The 11,718-nt window shown below is 49.9% G+C and overlaps 1 protein-coding gene across 3 annotated transcripts; it reads left to right on the top strand.

The window, feature by feature from the left end:
• The first annotated feature begins 312 nt into the window (after window positions 1–312).
• LOC117211535 (homeobox protein otx5-B-like) lies at window positions 313–11,687 on the top strand. 3 transcript variants are annotated; one of them, XM_033455513.1, is made up of 7 exons: window positions 313–1,272; window positions 7,291–7,623; window positions 7,783–7,934; window positions 9,868–10,052; window positions 10,293–10,413; window positions 10,497–10,703; window positions 10,782–11,687. In XM_033455513.1, the coding sequence occupies exons 2-7, from the start codon at window positions 7,383–7,385 to the stop codon at window positions 10,881–10,883; spliced, it is 1,008 nt and encodes a 335-aa protein (XP_033311404.1). In that variant the 5' UTR covers window positions 313–1,272; window positions 7,291–7,382; the 3' UTR covers window positions 10,884–11,687. The 3 variants fall into 3 exon arrangements, with proteins under 3 accessions (XP_033311404.1, XP_033311402.1, XP_033311403.1); XM_033455511.1 differs by having other exon boundaries at window positions 7,291–7,638; XM_033455512.1 differs by lacking the exon at window positions 313–1,272 and adding an exon at window positions 3,558–3,695 and having other exon boundaries at window positions 7,291–7,638.
• Window positions 11,688–11,718: the final 31 nt, after the last annotated feature.

The raw sequence follows: 11,718 nt of genomic DNA, 5'->3' as shown, positions 1-11,718 counted from the left end.
ACCCGGAGGGAGAACGGTGCGGGCAACCGTGTCCGTCCATTTTCTTCCATTTAGAATCTATTCGCGTATCTTTTCCGGATAGATGGAAGAAACAGAAAGAAAGGGACGAGCGAAAGGGGGTGAAGAAGGGAGAGGAAGAGGAACTGGAAGCTCGGTTATATTTTTAGAGACGGACTGTACGTAACGCGTCGTAACGGTGAGGAAGCGTTGCCATCGCGGTTGGTTAGGTTGGTTCGTGCGGGCCGTATCCATTGGTTCCCCACTACTTTGGTTAGGTCGCGATGCCACGGCCCTAGCCACGCCAACTTTCCACGAGCAGACGCTGTTCGACGTCGGTCGGGCCTTCGTCTCGTTCGCACTTTGCTTCGGCGTAGCTTCGTTTCTCCCTCGATTACCCTTACTCCTTTCTATCCGAGCCAGTTTCGCGCGCGTTCTCTTTCCCATTCGGGTTCGCCTTCCTTCTCTTTCTCCGCGCAAACGCAGCCAACTTTCCGTCTCGTTCCTTCACCACCAGCCAACTCGTTCGTTCTTTCTCCATCTCCGTCGTTCGTCCGTCCTTCCCTTCGTTGGCAGAACTACCCCCTCTTCGAACGGTACCTCATCCCCTTCCGTGGTTGGATACTCCCCCTCGGCTCTCCCCCCTCGACCGGTACGTAGTCCGGTCTCCCGCGCCGACAGCCAAGCGACCGAGCGAGCGCCCCCCTCGCGCATAACCCCTCGGCCAAGAGAGCGATCCGTAACAACTAAAGTTCTCGTGAAAAGTTGAGCTGGGCTCTCCTACGCCCTCCTGCTATAATAGCCGCCGCGCTCGCTGCTCTCTCTACCTACCGTCTATCCCTGTCCATCTGTCCCGGGTTTGTCCCACATCCCGCACACGGAACGCTGCCGGCAGGAGAGAGCGAGAAAGACAGTGCCACGAACGGAACGAGTGCCGACCGCCGAGAAACAGAGAGGGATCCCGCGAACGGAAAGAGAAAAAGACAGAGACGCGGCCGGATTAGGGAATAGAATAGTCATTATCGGTCTACATATTCGTGATATACTCTATCGGGCATCCTCGGTAGTGCGAAACGTCGCGGCAGTAGCGACGAGCGTGTGTGCCGTGCGACCGATCAACCACTGGATACCTAACCTTTGTTTTCGAACCTGCTCAACGTCACCGGCATCACCGGCTCCACCTCGCATTCAGCCGATTCTTTATCGAGGATTACGCCCTTTCGTAACGGCAACACCGTCGTCCACGTCGCTTCCGACCATTTCTACGATCCACGGGTAAGTAGCTTGTTTATTTTCACCCGGAGACCAGCCTCGAGTGACCGCATTCCGCCCCGCGAGTGTCGTCCGCGAGTGTCGTCAGCGAGCGTCGTCTGCGAGCGTCGATCGAAGGACCCCGGCGAGATCGAGTTCGGGAAGCTGGACGATTCGTTCGCTGTGATTGCCGCGGTAACATCGTGCCTATCTAACGCGTCGACCGTACCGATGAGAGATCGCGCGTCTGATTTAAAGAAAAAGAAAAGATCGTTTGGATATTCGCGACGTAGGAATCGCGAACGCTTACGCCGACACGAAGCGCGTTACGGTGACCAAGAATCGCCAACGACGTTCGTCTATCGATCGGATGTTTACTCGTTTCGTAATAGCAACTGGGCTTCCCTTTGCGAGTACATCGGAATCTAGCAATTTACGAGGCACAGCTCGCTCGCAAGGTAAACGACGATAATTTACGCGTGCGAATATCTATAGTCGTTGGTTTGTAACGTTCGAACGCGATATCGTTTCGCTACGTTTCGCGTGGATAAATATCTCTTTGCTTCGACTTACGATCGATTCGCGGCTGGCTACGAAAATCTTTTCCCACGGAATGTCTCCAGGAGACTGGGAGAAGAATCGTACGGTATCAATTTTTATAGACGTATGGTTATCTGTACGAGTACTTTTCGCGGTAAATGGGAAAAAAGAAAAGCGACAGATAGCCGGAGGGCAGGGGCAAACCCAACCAATGGAATCAAATTCGGACGCTGCGGTGCGCGAAAACCTCGAAAATGCCGGCATTTAATCGGCGAGGCGTACGCCGAGCTTTCATTCAACCAAAGAGGGAATATAAATCCGCGGACGAACGTGCCCTGCAATATTCCCAAACAACGAGAGAACTTTTTCCCGAATCACGAAAAAACACTGGCAAATTACACTGATTCATAAATAACTGCGCGTTGCAACTTCCAGCTGCCCGTGTATTTATATATATATATATATATACATGAATAAATAAAATATATCTGCAACTATATGCATATAATAGATACTCGCGGTAAACGTAGCAATGCGACGAAAACTGAGTATTTCGATTGTTTTATAAAAAAAAAAACACCATCGAAGAATCTACTCAGCGTTCCACAAAACGATACAATTTACAAATAGGTAGTTTCATCTTTTTATTTTTATATAAAATAACATGCCGATAAAAAAAAAGAACATTCCATCGGTAGCGTTGTTGCACGCAAGCGTCGGTACACGTTTTATTAATTACACCCGGTATCGGTTAGCGGGTATTTTCTCCCTGTTGTCGCTTCGCAGTTAAATAACCACACGACGTTGTCATAAAAAATTTAATCCGCTCGTATTTTTTCTCGCGTCACTGTTCCATTAAACGATTCGCAAATCGCGTGAAAAAGTAACTTCTTCTCTCTAGAATTGTACCGAGTTTGTCTCGTTGCATGAACGATAGCAACGCGATACGTACGACGAGTCTACCGATTTCGTTGTCGATCGAATGTCGAGCGAAACTGAAACACCGCGTCGTAACGAAACGCGTACGTTTCGCGGACAGAACTTTCGAGGGGAAATCACGCGCGAATCGTGACGACGCGACGGAACGTCCGTTCGCGGAAACGATTCCACGGGACAATTCGGTTGCCGAAACGTTCGACCGTGGCAGAGTGTCGAGAGAGTTGGCCAGCAGGATTTCCACGGAAATAATCTGCTTACGGTAATCTTCTTGGCTTGCCTCCCTCCCGGTTAAGGTCCGCCTTCCACGAGGAGGACCTCCGTCTCCTCGTCGTGCATACGCGGTGAAACATCCTTCCCGTGAGCGGAGAACGCTTCGAATTCTAGTCGGCATCAGGTTTTCGCAATGTATCGAGGACGTTATGTCGTTCCTTTTTCCCGCTCCTATGGAACAAACGGACGTAAAAAGTTTAAGAACGAGGTTAAGGCGTCTGTCGGAGAGAACGCAGCGATAGTACGTGGTAAACGGTTGGCAAACGTTCGAGTATCGAAGTACGAACGAACGAACGAACGAACGAGGGAAAACGAGAATGAAAACGAGAACGAAGATGCTAATCTCGATCGTCGAGTGTCAGCGACGAGTTCGAAGAAGCGGAGCGTGTCACGTGTGATTGGTTTTAAGATGGCGCGAAGAACCTGGAAGCGAAGATGCGGAGAAGACGCGGCCACAGTGTGAACGGCAAGGAACAGGAACCTTCTCGAAATTGGCTCGAGATCGGTAAGTTTGGTCGGTCGTAGAAAGAAGACGGGAATAGTGAAAGCAAAAGAAGAAAGGAAACGGAAGAACTGGAAGAAAAAAGGAAGAGCTGATCCCCGAAGGGAAGAGGGTAGCGCAACCCCATTGGAATGTTTTTTCTTGCAACCGAGAATAAAACCTAACTATCCAAGTGAGAGAACAGCTTCGAAGATAGGTATATACGTACATATATATGTCTAGTTCATGGTATTTCCACGGGAATTAAGTTTTACGCTCAATGAACGCACAACAACGGCGTCCTTCGGGCTAAATTGCATTGAATGCGACTCGGCGAAGAAACGTTTCCTCGTGACTAGGTGGATACCACCTCTTAGCGGAGGTATTCAACTGCGATTCTGTACAAGACGCCCGCGGACAGGTTTTTGTTCCGTGGAAAAGCCCGCCCTCGACTTTGAAGCACCAAGATGCGATCTTTTTTCTTGCCGGAGGACGATCTCTGGAAGCGCAACGCAGTCTTTCCGGTGACATCCCCGACGCTCCGCCGCTCCGACACCTCGTGACGCGATTCCGACCGTCGTTCGAGGAGAAAGACGGGAAGAGATTTCGCAATAACGATCGCGGTCGGCAGCAACCAGTCGTTGAAATGCATATTTGGTAAAATCGGTTAATACGCGACGAGTACTTTCTGGCTTTTTCTGGTGCTACCAGCGCGCACCGCCCTCCTCTTCACGCACAGACTATACGACGTACGGTACACGTCCATTGTGGACGCCCGGAGCGAGAGAGTGCTCTTCGGGAACAATGCGGTTGTGTGCAAACACTCCTGGAAACAATGCGGCCGGAACTTAACTTTCCGCGGTAGCTTCGCTAGAGTCGCTTCTTGTGTGCGGCCGAATATAACTTGGGCGGAAATTCTGCTCGCAGACTTCTCCAAGTCCGCTGTATTTCTTCCGTCGATCGCGTTACGCTGCCTCGCAACCGCATTTGCGCGAGCCATTTGCGAGAAATCGGTCCTGCTCCATCGAAGATTTATCGTTTCAGCGAATACGCGCTTTCCATACATTCGCGAACGCATCCGCTTCCTTTAATCCGATCGCGATTAATTAAACGTCGAAGAAGCGCGTCGCTTCCGCACGGTTGGCGGAATTCGGTTGACGAAATGGAGAGGGCGAGTAATAGGCGCACGTGGCCATCGCCAACGAATCATCGAATTCGCAGATACTATACGTCGAATATTCGCGTTTCGAATTCTTAAGCGCGTACGCGCAACCCCCGAGACAGCGCGCACACGCGATACGCAATAATGGGGATTTAACAGTCATTAGGGACAACGTGCCGGTATATACGTCGATTGGTAACACAAAGTGTTTGCAGTAGGGCCGAACTGACGAAGGGCGAGGGTGGGGGTGACTGGTTGCAGCGGGAGATCGATTCATCGGGGGTGGAAAAGGCAAGCTCTCCATCTTTCTCCGACTCACACCGTTTCTCTCTGCCTTTGCGTTACAGCAGGGTCGTAGACTACTCGAGTGCCCTCGAGGGCCAATCGAGTGGTGACTTGGGCATTTTGTCCACACTTGGCGGTCTGTAACAAGTGCATTGTCCTGTGCGCCGAACTGCACAAAGATAAAGAGACTACTTCTGGCTACCGCGACTAGAGAGAATTCTCGAGCACCTCACCCCCTTTTTCGACTTTCCGCGTTCGCGGCGTACTTTTAATATCACGACAGTGTAAATAAGTGTGGCAGCTTCGCGATAGAGTCGCACACCCCTATAGGCATCGGTCTTTGTTTCGAAAACCGTAGCACCCCCTTGTCGATGGTCAGCCGCGATTAAAATCGTTTCTCCGACTCGTAACCGCTCGTTTGAATTAAACGTTTGTGCCGATATCGGTGGATTGGCGGCACGCGGCTTGTCCAGCGCGAGAAACCACAGGTACGAAGGGGCGAGTGATTCGCGGAAAAATCCACACACCGAATATTGCCAACCGATGATTGTTTGCACGTTTCTCAGCCATACGTCGCGTCGGCAGGCTTGTAACGAGTGCTTTGTGGCTAGTGTAAAGCGCAGCAGTGCACAAAGGTAGAGATTCGCGCCTGACTTACTTCACGAGGACCCTCGAGAGCAGCCGCCCTTTCTTCGCTGGCCTTCTTTTCATAGTGAGCCAAATTTTAATATAGCGTGCCGGGAAAGAGGCGTCACGGGGAAGCTCGTGCTTTATGGATTCTCTTTCACCGAGCTGAAACTTCATTTCGGAGGAAGGATCTCCGGCAAAGAACGTAATTAAACGGACAAGTTATCGCGAATATACCGTTTCGAACAACGCTTCATCCTCCTCTGTGCTTTTCGCTTTTTCTTTTTTTTTTTTTTTTTTTTTTTCGAATCAATGACCACCGACAGATAACTCGTTAACCGACGAATTATAATCGATCGAAATTTCGACTTCTTTCGATTCCACGACCGTAGCTTTTTACCCGCGATAAGGCTGGTTTCGCGATCAATTCGGAAACGCTGTTCAACTTTCGATCACGAACGCAGCGGGCTACGATATACTGCGAAAATCGAGCGCCACTCGAGTATCTCATCCATATTTGAGCGAAGCAACTTTCGCTCGAGTAATCGTACGAGTACCCTGGTGAGCACCCTTCGCGCGTCGTTGTTCCTTTCATACGAAACTTGTAGTTCCGTTGCAACGACCATCCAAATGGAAACAATGCTTTATTAAAGTGGATTTATCGATGCGAAATTTCATTTCGAGCAAGTGCACCATTGAAAACGCGATCTACGGAGAACCGGGAAATTGCTTCTGCCGCAAATAGAAATCCTTCGTCGCTGTATACGCGTGTCGGTTCGACGAATGTTTTTCTCACGCGGACCGCTGTCGTCTTCGTTTCGCGAGCCAGCGACGAGCAATTTCGAGACGACAGTTGGTCGCCTTCCGCGCCGTTGTCGTCATCCGATTGTTTTTCACGTTGCACGTGTTAATTACCGGGCGATTAGCTTACCTTAATCCGAAACACATGCTAGGCGGCAGCCTCTCCCCGCCTTGGACACATCGACGTGGACGAAGAACGATATTGCCGATGGTGCGACGCGACGCCGCTACAGATGCGAGACGCGAGGACGTGATAAATGGGAAGACAAATAAATTAATACAAGTCTGGATGGAAGCGAGGATACGAGATCGAAAGGCGAGAGGAATGGGACCGATAGACCGACGTTCTTGACTTTGTAATCGGAGAGGATAAAACGCGGCTTAAGTAGCGGCTAAACGTGAAACGGAAAGGCTACGACGCGTATCTCGAAACATCCGCGGGCTCACCCCCTTTTCGACGTCGTTCTCGGTTTTCGAGAGGACGGCACGTTTTCGGAATTAGCCTCCGCGTCGTCGTCCACGGGGTCAACGGGAGAGAGGGAACAGCTTCGAAAAATGACGGAGTCGTGTTGCATCTTCTTTGGATTATCCGACGTAGCCACCTGTCAACCGCGTCGTTCTTATTTCCATGTTCCGCGATCGCTTTCGATATTCGTATATATCGGCCAGCGACATTCCATTGTCCACGATTTCCATTTAACGCGACGTTCGTTCCTCCGTGGGCGGTTAAGTTACCCGATACTTAACCGATGATAATCGTTTCCCAAGAATTTGGAATTTCCCTACGATTACGTTGTAGATACGAGCGTGCAAACGATCGATTTGCACGACCACTTAGACGTTTCCACTGCCACATTGGGCTATAGAGTAGAGACGATGAATGGCAGGGGATGCGATTAGCCTGTTGCAAATACCGTGTTGTGAATTTGAATTTCAGAAACAGCAGCTAATTGCGAGGAGCGGAGGAGGTTTGCGTAGACTCGGCCGCGAGGCGGGCGGGTGGTCGTGGTGGGGGCCGAGGGGGTGGTGATGTGGCCGAACAGCCTCGGCGGTACATCCGGCTGCAGCGGGGGCGCCGGCGCCACCGATCTCGGGGGCCTCGCCGCCTCCACCACCTCGGCCTCCGATCTATTCGGGCCCGCCGCTTTCGGGGCATCCGCGGCCGGGCCCTACGGCGCCCTCAAGACCAACCCTTACGTCAGCGCTCTTGGTATGCCGCCTATCGAGGCACTTCACTCCACCATTGGCTACCCTGGTTGTACTCCCGCCGGTGAGTCCTACTACTGTGAGTGCCCCTCATTCTCTCTATACTATTAATAAATCGTTTTAATCGAATTACTATTGTAGTTATTATTAGTCTTAACGATACTTGTTAGAGTGGACAGATTCGCGCGCAAATATATCACGATCCTGACGTCTTCTGTTAAAGGTAACCCAAGAAAGCAACGCAGGGAGCGAACGACGTTTACCCGGGCGCAGTTGGACATTCTCGAGGGACTGTTCTCGAAGACCAAATACCCGGATATTTTTATGCGGGAGGAAGTAGCGATGAAGATCAATCTACCAGAGTCGAGAGTGCAGGTATGTCGAAATAGTTTTAAAGCAAGGCGCGAGGATGTCGGTTTCTGCCAGCGGCCAAACGATACGGGGAGACGTTGCTCGGTGTTTCGTTACCGAGGGGTTGTAGTGTCGGCATGCAGATAGTAGTAGTGTCTCGTACGCAACATCGATTTACCGAACGCTCGTGTTTCCTGGACACGGGGTGTTAACTAAGTTACTAGGTTTACCCCGTAAGTGCGTTCGCATCGTTGGTTGAAAAAAATTCCCATCGAATTCCATCGGTCGGGACGCTTTCCGAACTGTTTCGGCAGCTTTGACCGAATGGAAAAAGGAAACTTCCGTGACAAAAATGGTTGAATGACGTACGGCGATTCGTGGAATCGTCGAATCGCTACACTGTCACGAACGAATTCGTGTCGTGCGGATCGACTTTCGAAGCCAACAATCTCCGAAAACGTGTCCGTGCATATTCCACCCTCATCACGGGCGGAAAGGGCGCGCTGCATCCGCAATTGCGGGCCAACGCACCTGGTCCCAGCCCCGTAAATGAATTGAATGGGTCCAACCGGGTCCATAGTCTTGCGCACGTTCGTCCTCGACTGCAAAACCGGAACCTTCTCTTCACGACTCGTGTTTTCTGACCCCTGCTCGGCTTTTCAATTGAACCGAACCACCGGACAACGTGATCGCGCTTCCCGTCGAATCTGACGGTCTCCTAATAGCTTTTTACGTGCCTGTATAACACTCATCTTTGCGATAGTCGTTCGTTTTTTTTTTTTTTCTCTACATCGATCGTAAGTGCCACATGTTGCGATTCAGAGGCGACGAGACAAAGCAAAGTCTTTAGCGGTGCAACGAGGATGGGTTAAAACTAGGGAATTCGTATAGAGTACGTAGGAACATACACCAGGGAGCAGCTTCAGTGGCAGAACGCGGGTTGCTCGTGTCGTTCCCCAGAAAATCCGTAGAAACCCAAGCTCACCTCTCCGCTTCTAACATTGATCGCGCAGGGCTTCTCTAGGCTCCTCTCTTTCTCTGCTCTCCCTCTCCTCCTTGCTCTCACCTCCCCCCCCCGTCTTCGTCCCTCCCTTTTCCTCGTCTCTTTATTCACCCTCTTCGTTCTTCCAGCCGTTTCGTTCACTCTCCTTCTCCTTCTGCAAAGGTCGTTCTCGCGTTCTGGAAATCTAGGAGGGCGAACGACGGATCGAAGGACGAACCATGTCTGTCGCGTACTCCGACAGCGAAATCAACGTCGATAGATGTCTGTAATCAAAGTGTCGTTTCTCGATTAAATAATTACGAGCAATTTGAACCCTCTCGTCGCTTGTCGGGAACGACGACTTTGGAACTTATACAAACGTTCGTCGAACGATTTGCAGACTATTAACTGTGATCTCGTTCGCCATCGTCGTCGGTGATGTGATCCGCGCATTAATCTCGTAGCATCGATGGAAAGCGTGGACCGATGGTCAAAGTGAATGATAACGAAAAGCGCGCGTGAGGTATCTGGGTTGGGAGGAAAAATCAGAAGCTGGTAAAATTATTCCATCAGCGAAAGTTTGCCCTCGCGTCAACTTGTTTGCCTTCTGTCATTTCGTTGCATCAGCGGACGCGAACAAGTACGATACGCGTCGGTTTCTCTCCGTGTTATCGAAGCCGGCTTGATTGGTAATTGATAGTTGCATCGGTGCTGTATTCCCTTATAATTGGCTATTACGCCAGCTTTATGAAAGCTCTGTACACCATTCCGTGCTCGTTTCCTATGAGACCTGCACCTCGCCGCGATTCAACGGGAATAAATATGGATCGAAAGCTGCTTTCAGCCATTTATTGAAAAAAAGTAGGTAAACGGAGGTATTTCGTTTTCTATGTCTGATCGGACAAAATACGCGTGTTCGAATATTCGCGTTTCTTCCATGAAACGATTATAAATTTTAAGTCGCGCGTGCCGTAGGTGTGGTTCAAAAATCGCAGGGCCAAGTGCAGGCAGCAGCAGAAGCAACAGCAACAACAACAGGACAAAGCACCGAGGTCGAAAAAGCCCTCCGGGAATCCAAGCAACAATCCGCCCTCTGGAAAAAGTCCTTCGATTGCTACCACGCCCACGCCTGCTGCGGCGGTGCCTGCCACAACACCTCTGTAAATATCGCTTTACGTTGATATATTTCTTCTATATATGAAGCTGGAGCTGTCGTCATTTTTATTTCACGAAAAGAGAATTTCTTTCGATACGAATGCAAAGATTAATAGGCGATCGAACGACAACGATCGGTGTAGCGCGTCTTGAATTATCACTTTCGAAGATACTCGTGTCATTCCACTTCGTCGAGTATCGATTTGCAACATCTGTTTTTTTATAGTTTTAATTTGTTTGTGTAGAAGCGGAGGTACAGGTGGTTCAGCGGCCAGCTCCCCGGCTCTTCTGAGGGATTCTCCTCAGTACAAACCAGCAGGAAGCGCAACCAGTTTGCTCTTGGCTACCAGTACGACCCCGCCGAGCGTAAGTTATCGACCAAAAACACGTTCTCTAAAAACTTTTTACCCGCGGTGGATAAGGGCTTGAGAGAGTTGCCGGCTTTTCAGTTAGGGGGAACGGTGTACAGCAGTGGAGGCAGTAGCAGTAGTATCTGGAGCCCGGCTGTTACGGAGAGCGGTGGAGGATTCCCCGGTGACCATCAGAGGTTAGCGTGGACCACAACCACGTCTCAACAACAGTGCTACCAGAATTACTCTTCTTATTACACTAATATGGATTATCTTTCTCCCGCCTCGCATCAATTAAACGTCGTGGTAAGCACGAGTATCTAACGAATCGAAGAATCTATCGTTCGTGACATATACGAAGAAAATTCTTTGAATTATGCGTAGGATGGTGGTGGAAGCGGTTTAGACAATACATGGAGTAAAACGAGGGACGAAAGTGCTTCGTCCTGGTTTTATAACAGCGCCGGATGGGGCGATCGGAAGTGAATCACAGAGTCGCCGGTTGATGGAAACATCAAGGCTTCGGTACATATCATCGACAATAGCTAAACGGACTACTCCGACAGTCAATGGCAATCGCTGTTATTGGCACGCGAAACACGGCCAAAGACGGTCCCCTTCGTGTTAGACATATCGTTGAACCTCGGTACTTTACCGTATGGCTCGTGAGTGCCATATCCGTTCTCTTGCGTTCCAATGAATCACTTAGTCGAATTTAAATCGGCGTGTTCGTTTCGAGAGTACGAGCTAAGTAACTGGTTGTAACGCGAACGAAGCGAACGAGCGAAGTATTCGAAACGTTAACCGTTTAAAATTAGCTGTCTCGACGTAACCTTCGATTTAACCAGATGCAACTTGGTACTTTGTATATTCGATCTATCGTTCCTCTACGTTAAAATGTGCAATTTGATAACGATTATCACGAATCCTTTCCGTTCTTTGTATGTACGCTCGCTTGTTATTACCCTAGTCATCTCGAGAGTAGAGATCGACGAGAGCATTTCGGACGAGAAGGGCAAGAGGGAGTGGAGCGATCGCGTTTCGTCGTCTCTCCTCCCCGCTTACAGTCAGTGTTACACACATGTGATACCGTTTGTACACGGGAATTCATCTACTGAAGGTATCTTGTTGCGCGAAATCACGAATTTTCTAATTGTATACTGTGCCAAAGGTAATCGTTCGCGAGAGGATCGAACCTTTCGGTGTCAGGGAGACACTCTCATGTATATAATATACATAGGCTTGCGCCGTTTGGAAGAATCAACGTAGCTAGGTAGAATTTTGCAAAAAGCAACGGCAAAATAATGTCGGCCCTTCGTTA

This window comes from Bombus bifarius, unplaced genomic scaffold (genome assembly GCF_011952205.1).
Source record: "Bombus bifarius isolate JDL3187 unplaced genomic scaffold, Bbif_JDL3187 scf7180000008239, whole genome shotgun sequence".
In the NCBI taxonomy this organism is placed as follows: domain Eukaryota; kingdom Metazoa; phylum Arthropoda; class Insecta; order Hymenoptera; family Apidae; genus Bombus; species Bombus bifarius.
The sequence above is the reverse complement of the archived record's forward strand: the minus strand, read 5'-3'. Positions and strand labels throughout refer to the sequence as shown.

Excerpts from the sequence above, each read along its gene's own strand:
- LOC117211535 (XM_033455511.1), top strand. The coding sequence starts at position 7,383 with ATGTGGCCGAACAGCCTCGGCGGTACATCCGGCTGCAGCGGGGGCGCC. Across the intron at positions 7,639-7,782 it reads CGCCGGTGAGTCCTACTACT|GTAACCCAAGAAAGCAACGC; the intron begins GTGAGTGCCCCT and ends CTTCTGTTAAAG. Across the intron at positions 10,704-10,781 it reads CGCATCAATTAAACGTCGTG|GATGGTGGTGGAAGCGGTTT; the intron begins GTAAGCACGAGT and ends AATTATGCGTAG.